Below are 9,343 nucleotides of genomic sequence, written 5' to 3' on the forward strand. Positions count from 1 at the left end.
ACCGACTAATTCCTTCACCGTTAAAGAGGCACTCGCAGCGCTTCTGCATGGGTTACAAAATCAGTGCCCTTGTCCTCAGTAGAAAAGTGGTGCGATACTTCGCAGAGCAATAGTAGTGCATGCTCAGCGCGTCACCAGCAAGCTGGTCATGGATCGGAGAGCCCTGCTTAGTAAATGTGCCTCGCAAATTCTATCCGAATCATCTCAACGTTTTATGGTAAATTTAACTATAGTTGCTTGCCGCAGCGTTAACATACCCTCGTGTGCAACTCTTCCGCTCACACCAAGAGCGAAAATAGCCTCAGATATTTCCTTTGCGAGCGCATCCTACCCCCTACAGGTCATCACTCCTCAGAAGTACTACCTGAGCTCAGTACAGCACTGCCGAAAACTCCATGAGGGACGAGCTTGGGTTCCGAAAGAAAGCACGCGAGAGTGCAGAAGATTACCTTACTCGAATTGCGCATAGTGTAGACTAAACGAGCTATCAAATCCGCCTAAAGATTTTCAAGCCATCTTAGGCGAATCGTCTGTCCGCTGAAGGCATCAACTCATGCTTAAAATTACGAAGTACAAAGCGCAGCACGAACGTCTAGGGAAAACCCATCACCTCCAGTCCTGCAATGAAGTCCCGCTCTATCTCATGACAAAGCAGCTAGGGATACTGACCAAATAGTTTGGCCTGAGAAAGCACGCTTTGAAAAATGGCGCTTCCTTCAATCTCCAAGACTAACTTCGAAGTAAACAAGGCGTCAGGACAATCTTGCCAAAAACAATTCTCAATTTTGATCAGATTTCCAAAGCGGCCATCACTAGATACTGATGAAATCTCTTGTTTATCCGCCCTCATACGAAAAATTTTACGTGCAAGTGGGTCACAGCTTGCTAACGAGCAGTGATTTTCGAAGGTCGGTCCTACTGCGGCTTGCTCTCGTGATTTCTCTCGGTTGTGGCAGCCCTAGGCACAGCGTGCATTCGAATTTGCGACGGGTTAGATGTGCCATTTGTGTTTCGCCATGCCTTTGCACTGCTTCAGGCACCTCCAGCAGTTCAGAACCACGTCGCTGCTTTTGAACAGACTGTAGCTGAGTTATAAGAGATGGTAGAGTCGTCGCTCCGTCAGAATAGAGCTGTTTACAGTTCGCCTTCTCTTGAAACGTTCATAAAATAGTTTAATCTTCGCTACTTTCTCGAGCACTCCGAGGTAGCAAGGTCGCTACTTAGTCTTATAATACTCAGATTTGCATAGTCAAGAAGGCTAACTGCATTCAGCAATAAAAATACGCTTCACTTCATATTCGTGTGAGATTTACCTGCTTCTGGCATTGACGTTTCGACTTTGCGCATTCTAGCTTTCAGCCAGAGTGTCGCGTACCCTGCGCATAACAAACTCATAGAGGGAGAGAGAAGTTTGATTGACATCTTTTCCCCCACTAAGTCGGGAGTCAATTTTACCAAACAATTGATGTACGAGCCGCATGCGGCCACGTTGACACGTTTCACATCCTCGCACATACATACTTACCCACTTTCCATATTGAGTCACCCATGCAAAACCTACACATGTTAGAACTTGTAGTTACATATTTTTGTTTGAGCAAATGTGACAGGATAACAAGTTGCGATGTAAGAGCAAGGTTTTCCATTCAAAGTCACTTCTTTCCTTTCACTTGCGAGATAAAAAATCCGGCAGCAAATGCGACGATTACCATACCAATGGAGTAAATCTGGCACTTTGGAGGTACGGGACAGCTGTGGTAGACAAAAGAGCATTTTGGTTGCATCGGAATGATCGTTTGCAACTTCTTTTTGAGCTCCTTAGCAGCTTTTCCAGGCTGTGCCACCTTGTGTCCACATTCGATAAACGCGGCCTCAACTGCTTCCACGGTCTTCAAGATATGATCTAGACGGCGAGTGCTTGGACCCATGTGGCCAATACGAAAGTAATCCGTCTTAATGACCTTGTGAAGACCACCAGCAAGTGATACACCACGTTTCACCACCTTTGGTAAGAAGTCAGCAGCACCTACACCAGTAGGGTAGCGTACGCATGTCAATGTGTTTGCACTGCTATCGCTTGTGGTCACCAACGAACAACCAAGCATCTTCATCGCCTCTTTTATAGCATCACCGACGAGCTGATGCTCTTTAAATCGCTGTTCCATACCACCATTTTCAAGTAAAATGTCCAACGCAACGTTGAGAGCAAACAGGTGATTTACTGATGGCGTTGCGAAGTAACTAGGTTGCCGAGCCTCGTAGTTTTTCATGATCGGCAACCAGTTTCGCCAGTCCACATAATATTTAACTTTTGAAGTGTTCTTTTCAAATAAATGTAGCGCACGAGGGCGAATGACCATTAGACTCAGACCGGCAGGAACGCCCAAACACTTCTGCGAGCCTGTGAGTACCACATCAAGGTCCCATAATTTCATACGCGTCTCCTCGCCACCAGTAGCACAAACTCCATCCACAACAATGACAGCATCAGGCTGAAAGCGTCGGATAGCGGCTGCAAATTCTTTCACATGAGCACGAACACCCGTGGACGTATCCACATGTGTGATCGTGACGACCTTGAAGCTTGTTCCACTTTGAAGAATCTTTTCCAACTCTAAAAGTGAAGGTTGTGCGCCAATCTGCACTCATTTTTTAGTATTTAGCAAGTTGTTCTGATACAAATACATTTCGTTCATACCTTGCAACGGAGGTGAGCGATCGTTGCACCATAACGCTCAAGACATTCGGCAAAATTGTCACCAAAGTATCCTGTTGCAATTTCGTTAGGCATTTAGAATCTGTTACTTTTATTAGAAGACAACACACCAGTATTGACAACAAGCACATCGTCGCCTTCGTTAACAAGGTTAGCGCCGACCATATCCCATCCAAGTGTGCCGGAACCCGCTACAACGAGAGGCTGTCCATCAGGAGCTAAAAAGACTTTACGCATCTTCTCAAGGCACTGTCCAAAGACTTCAATCACTGTCTTATCGACGTGCGAGATGCCCTCCATGGCAAACGACTTGAGCACACGGGGCTCAAATTCGATAGGGCCAGGATTCATGCATAGCACCGTTTTGGTCATGATACTGCTTAAGATACAACGAACGTTAAGGGGATGAAGAGTGGGTCTAAATTAATCCATTTCTTACAAAGATTGTTTTTGATAAATAGAATTCCATCACAGCTATCGAGTTGTATTTTGGAGCTTTTAATATATAAATCGAGTGTAAATATTAACTGAAAGGTAACTGTTATCGGGCTCATAAATTAAAGCGTAATTTTTAAGAGTTTGCTTTAAAGCTTCAAAGTTTTCAACGCAACAACGACGAAGACTGTAACCTGCACTGCACTTCCCAACCAAGTAATGATTATTTGCTCCACATCCGTTGATGTACAATTTGCTTACTCTAACCTACATCAATATCTTAAAATTTACAAATAATGTATCACAACACCAATTTCGTATGAGTAGCAAATTTACTATTTTTTTATTTTGTATATGCAAGTCTTCTTGTACTTGTACATGTCTTCTCCACACACTTGTCGACAATAGACACCTGGGTAAGTTGGATTTGGGGCAACAACGCAATTCAAGTCCAAACAATGACTACAAAAACTCAGTTAACACCGGGCCATCAAACTTTCCTGCAAGCATAAAACAAAATTGACTCACCGACTGTTGATCATTATACAAACACATGCACAAGACAGTTAGTGTTTTTGGCAAAGTGTCAGCCGCAGGATTTACACAGTATCAAAAGCATTGTGCGGCTTATTCTCCAGCTTAGGGACTGTGTTTGTTTTCTTGTTCTTGAAAAAGTTGAGAAACTTCTTAAGAAGACCTGAGATTTTCATTACTTTGTCTAAAAGTTGTCGGAGACGACTTGTTTTTTGGCTCTGTAGAGCAAATTTTGTAGTTGCAAGAGCGCTTGTGCCACCGAGGACTTTCGGTGATGAATGCGCAGCTTTTTCGGCAACAGCAACTATCGCCTGACTATCACTCAATAGTGTAAGCTGTGCCCTCTCTTCGTTGTCAATATCTTGCGCCGTTGGTTTCTTGGATTCCGAAAGCTCAGTAATTTCCGTTTCACTCACGTCCTGAGATAAGCGACGTTTCATCTGGGACACCATGTTTGAATCGGCCGAGGCAATCACGCATGCCAGCAGAGTGATAGCAGCAAGCAATGAGACTGACAAAGCGTAAAGACGCATCGACGAAGTTGGAGGCGATGTTCGTGAAGTGCGACGAATATTCGATAATGGGCAGAAGATGACAGGAAATCAACCAAGCCGCTACCTAAGCGATAGTACTATGCATGGACTGACCTTATTTGTAAGAAAATGTAAAGGGTGGGCATGGAAGGGAAGCTAGGAAAGTGCATCACATATTACGGCTGCATTCCCATTGTTATGCCATATAAATAGAATGGGTAAGTACGATACTAATGTGTACTTACGTCTAAACTTTACATCGATTGTTCAATCGACAATACTGTAGAATCGTAAATCGGAGTAGTCAGACAGACTTATGTATTATTTTTACTGTTGAATTTCGAAGTAATCTCTAATGTTTTAGCGCGCCATACAATTTAACAAAATCCATTCTTTTTTGTGTTGGCAACATTTGTGAGTAATGAAATAATGATGGACGTCAATTCTTGGTATACATAGGCTGCACGCCACACAAAAGAAAATGAAGTCAGTCTTAGAATAAAAAGGGGTAGCAAATATATTTGATGTTAGTCCAGATCGTATTGATCCAACATTTAAGTTCTCTTGAAATTACAGAGCAAATATTACCTTAGAGGCTCTCGGTAGGAGGACAAAGACTAAATTTCTACTCGCCATGGTCGCATTCAATGCGGAGTACTACTTTTGTGCCGCAAGGGCAAGACGGAGTACTAGATATGGAAGATCTTTAAGCGCGTAGAGGCAGTGGCTACTGAACCGCTCCACGGTATCCGGAGAAGTTTCATCTGCGGTGGTACAGAAGATCTGGGCTTCCGTGTCCCCTCCAAAATCACTTGAGAAGTACAAACGGGCGAACTTCTCACGAGATCAAGCTTCAGAGAGGTCGACCTTCCCAAAGCACGGCTTGATTATAAGGCTGTGATCAAGATGTTTAGTGAGAGGGTAGATACACCAGTGCTTCGTAAGCATTAATGACATGAAATGAATACCTTCTTTAAGTAATCATCCGAGTTTCCGGATTCCTTCTCGGCAAGATTGATGTGGCGCCGTTGCCACTTCGGAATAAGCACACCTTCGAACTTTGCCTATTGCAAAAGAAAAAGGCCAAACAGGCATTCAATGCATGCTTTCTACGAGCAAGTCTTTAGGCAGACGGATATTCCCTCGACGTCCGCGCTGCGTTTGTACTTTGCCATGTTTGGCATGAGTGAAAACCGTGTTGCTCCAGCTGACTCGTCAGACCTCAAGACGGATTAGACGGAGCTTTTAGATCACTCAATCCTCAATTTGAGAAAAACACTTTTTAGCATCCCAGCATGCTGTTAGTACCCAAAATCATCCCGCACGGAGTGGACAACTCTTCCTTACAACTGCTGTACCAAGTCAGGTAGCACATCTGACAAGTGATGAATTGTGAGGCGAGAAATCGCTCGCTTAGCGACGTTTTGACGCTCCTTTTGCTCTCGGTGTGAGCGAAAGACCCGTGCGTACTAGTATATTAACGCTGTACTCCTGCGGTGAGCAACGTCAGCGAATTTTACCATTAGCACGGTTCATGATTCAGGCAAGTATTGGCATGACTCGTGTGCTTGTAGATGAGTGAACTGCGTCTATAAGCCAAAACAGGATCACTGGGGAGACTATGGACAAGCGACGATGTATCGTAACACTTTTTCGCGTTAAGATAAAGTACAAAGCTCGTAACTCGTGCAGAGGAAAGGCAAAGCGTAGAGAGTGTCCCCTAATTAGCAACAGGCTTGGCTGTGTATTGCCCGGTGAGAATGTAGGTGTTTGGTCAGAAGTCGGAGTGTCGTTCATTGTCATCAAAGAGACCCTTAACATCCTCACCGAAATTGCACTAAAAACGTCGCTCACTAGGACCACAGCTTCTCCGGAGTGTCATTGGTTAATTGCACGAGAAGGGATTCTAGCTTGAGTATGCTTCGAAGTGCAGATAATTCAAAGAGTGGAGTAAGACCCGAAACATAGTTAGTGCTCGTTGTTCCTACACATGTGGTGCAATGACTTTAGAAGACGAGTGAAGTGCGGTCCCCGGTGGGACCAACAGCTTAGTAGGGACGGCTTAACGGAGTAAAATCTCTACTATTGGTATTTAAATCTGACACTTTTGTACAATCGTGCGAGCTATGAAACATTTCAGCTGTACCCACCTCAAACTTGTGTTATTGCAAAATATATGAGTGTTAAACTATCTGTACTCATAAAGATGATTGGACTCCGAGTGAGAGGTGCTTTTGGTACAAGTGGACTGCTAGGCGCATTCGTGTAATAAAGGCAGCTTTATCATTGTATTTGGTAAACTGGGTAGCTTAAGTACTCAATCGAGTTTATACTCAAAGTTTTCGACCTCCAGAGTAGCTGAGCATACTAAAATTACACGTTCCTCTATAGGCTCTCATTTCTGGTTCTGGGTGGAGTGTACGAGTCCAACTTATTTGTATTTGGTTATTCAGACTCCGATGCAAAGCTTCCTATGTGCAATGTTCACGGCAACCCCGTTGAACTGTGTTGCGCTTCTTATCATTTTTTTCGACTGAGTCGTGAAGGGATTGTATCTTTTGAGAGAACGGAACATGAGATATTTGTGTACCTATTCCTCGGTCCGCTAGACACGAGGAATAGGTACAGTACACAAATATCTCGCGGGACTTCTAATAGGTCATGCCTATTAGAAGTCCCGCGATCAGAGAACTGGTGGGAATCGCTGACCTAGAAGCGCTCACCAGATATGAGAATGTGCGGGTGGGATACTTTCAGAAACGCCTCAATCGGGCGCTGTTAGGAGTACAGATAACACCCACCATTAGGCCGAGGTCATTGGGAATCCAGCCACTTACACTTAGACGAGGATAATGTTACCATCTGGATAGAGGATGTTGAATCGGCCCCGGACTTCAAAATGAAGTAGCATTGTAGCGGGGCTGCTGTAGCTCTTTTGCTAAGAGGAGGCTAAGCTAAGGTCACCGACCTTCGTTCTCAGTACGAGTGTAGCGGATCGCAATCCGCTTACTTAAAGAGTAACCACAACCTTATCCCAAGGCAAATAAACTCTTCCGTTCAAAATGTAAATTGCATTTTGTTGTTTATTCGTGGTAAAATCGACTATATCTAAAATCAATAGTTTTTCCTAATCAAATAGTAGAAAGTATAACTACAAGCAGTCCAGCCACGTAGTGGCTTCTTGTCAAGGTGGAGCCACACTATTGTGTGGTCACACCATCTGGTGTGACCCATCCTTTCATACCAGGGTACGTGTAGCCCCGTTACACTCTCCCACGTCAAAATTGTGAGCATCCAGAATTCACGAGGCTCGCGTGGCTAAGAAACTTCTACCTCCCCAGGGCCGTCTTCACGACTTTTCTGCTCAATGAGTCCTGTGTCTAGAACACGAAAGACACCAGCCTTGCTGGTACCGATATCACTCGAGGGCAGAGCCCTTTAATGCAAGAATTAAAGGTATGTCGATTTTTTTGGAGGAGGAAATAAGCATAATATCTTCCAATTTTGAAAATTCAGCTGCAAACAAGAATAATCTAATTACGTACCAAGATACGAAAAGACTGTATCGTGGTGCTTCATAACCATGCAACAGACGATGTGGCAGAGGTCATCCTCTGTTGCTGATAGGTTTTCTGATGTTTGGTATAAACCAGTTGGCTTAATGTGTGAGCGAAAACGTTTTTGCGCCGTCTCAAAAATGAATTATCGCATGAGATTGCCAACTGAAAAGTCGATTTGTTAGTGTTAGCAACATGTGTCGCTTTAATAAAAGATTTGAGAAGCGAGAAGTTTGAGAGCTTGAATGTCGCTATAACGAAGCGCACGGACGCATGTTTGCACCCATACATCTTATTCGAATGCTAGCTGTTTTACAGCACCGACCACATTACCACACGACCCCCTTGGATGACCACCTCGGCAGGTATTGACGCACTTGTTATGTAATAACTGCTTAACACGTTCAAGTAGATGAGCACATACGCACAATCTATGAAACGCGGCAAACAATTGACTTTCGCCGACCACTGTAAATTGTTAACAGTACATATATATGGATGTAATTGTTTCTACTTCAAAAGACGCGTCCGGAAAATACATGTATGGCGGCCTTTTTTGGTTATCTGCGTAAGTAGGCTTATCTCACTGCTGTCAAACAATTTTAACCGATGAGGAGACCGCCAAGCAGCTCCTCGACAATGTTTCTGCATACAGGCTAGCCAGTGTCCATTGTGTCGGATACTTATCGCGCCGCTTGGCAAAAACGTTTTGACGAATTTTGTATTGCTAGCACTATTAAATTCTGGTCATCCGCACAGATTACCAGACGGACACGTTGTTTGCAAGGGAGGAAATCTTCCAAAATATTTACGAAGAGATACCGCAGCGTTGGACTTATTCAATTCATCAGGGTTGATTAAGACCGCGCAAGGTGTGATAAGCTTCGCCTTTGTGTATAGGATTCGGTCTTCCTTTGGTTTACTTTGACACCTACACAAAGTGAATTCGGTTTTACTCTGTCGATACAATAAGACTAATCGACATCATCTCGTCTGTAAGTTGTCGAATCATCGCATATTCATCTAAATGTGATTACGCATTACTATTGCTAGGAAGTGGTTGGTGTAGATGTCCGCGCTGGATTTTTGTATCTGGGCAACCTTGGGCGAATATGTCGTCGAATCTTGTTTGCGCGTAGTCTCGATGCGGTCAGAATATCTGCATCTCCAACGACACCGGTGCATTAAAGTTCAAGATCAACCTCTTCAAGAGAAATTCGATCAGTATACTCATTGCATGAGAGGATCGTCACTGTTTCAAAAGCAACTGATAAAAGCCATCAGCCTGCTCGAGAGCTTAGAATGCTGTGCAGCACCTCCTTCATGTCAGCGAATATTTGTATCAAAAAGAGACTGCATTTTGCATATAATAATAGTAGTCCACTGAACAAAGGTGTCTTTTGGTGCTTTACCATTCATGTGCTAGAAATCCGCAATACACACTCGTTGGTTGCGGTGGAAAATAATGCGTCAAACTTCCGCGGGGATCAGACGCCATCTTGCTTAGTATTACACGCTGAAATTGGCTCAGCAAGTCGAGACTACCTGTTTGCAATCGGAAAAACTAA

At 43.9% G+C, this 9,343-nt stretch overlaps 3 protein-coding genes across 3 annotated transcripts; 1 reads left to right on the top strand and 2 right to left on the bottom strand.

The window, feature by feature from the left end:
- Positions 1-1,652: 1,652 nt before the first annotated feature.
- Positions 1,653-3,706, bottom strand: PHALS_02505 (aminotransferase; the record flags this gene model as incomplete). The annotated part of the gene is made up of 5 exons (XM_024720446.1): positions 1,653-2,639; positions 2,699-2,769; positions 2,827-3,134; positions 3,564-3,613; positions 3,680-3,706. The coding sequence occupies 5 exons, from the start codon at positions 3,704-3,706 to the stop codon at positions 1,653-1,655; spliced, it is 1,443 nt and encodes a 480-aa protein (XP_024572774.1).
- A 44-nt stretch (positions 3,707-3,750) lies between these two features.
- PHALS_02506 (RxLR-like protein) lies at positions 3,751-4,218 on the bottom strand (the record flags this gene model as incomplete). Its single annotated transcript, XM_024720457.1, has 1 exon — positions 3,751-4,218. One exon carries the CDS (start codon positions 4,216-4,218, stop codon positions 3,751-3,753), a length of 468 nt encoding a protein of 155 aa, XP_024572775.1.
- Positions 4,219-7,676: 3,458 nt separating this feature from the next.
- PHALS_02507 (uncharacterized protein) lies at positions 7,677-7,960 on the top strand (the record flags this gene model as incomplete). Its single annotated transcript, XM_024720468.1, has 2 exons — positions 7,677-7,788; positions 7,872-7,960. The coding sequence occupies 2 exons, from the start codon at positions 7,677-7,679 to the stop codon at positions 7,958-7,960; spliced, it is 201 nt and encodes a 66-aa protein (XP_024572776.1).
- Positions 7,961-9,343: the final 1,383 nt, after the last annotated feature.

Source organism: Plasmopara halstedii, assembly GCF_900000015.1.
Source record: "Plasmopara halstedii genome assembly, contig: Scaffold_202, whole genome shotgun sequence".
Taxonomy (NCBI): domain Eukaryota; phylum Oomycota; class Peronosporomycetes; order Peronosporales; family Peronosporaceae; genus Plasmopara; species Plasmopara halstedii.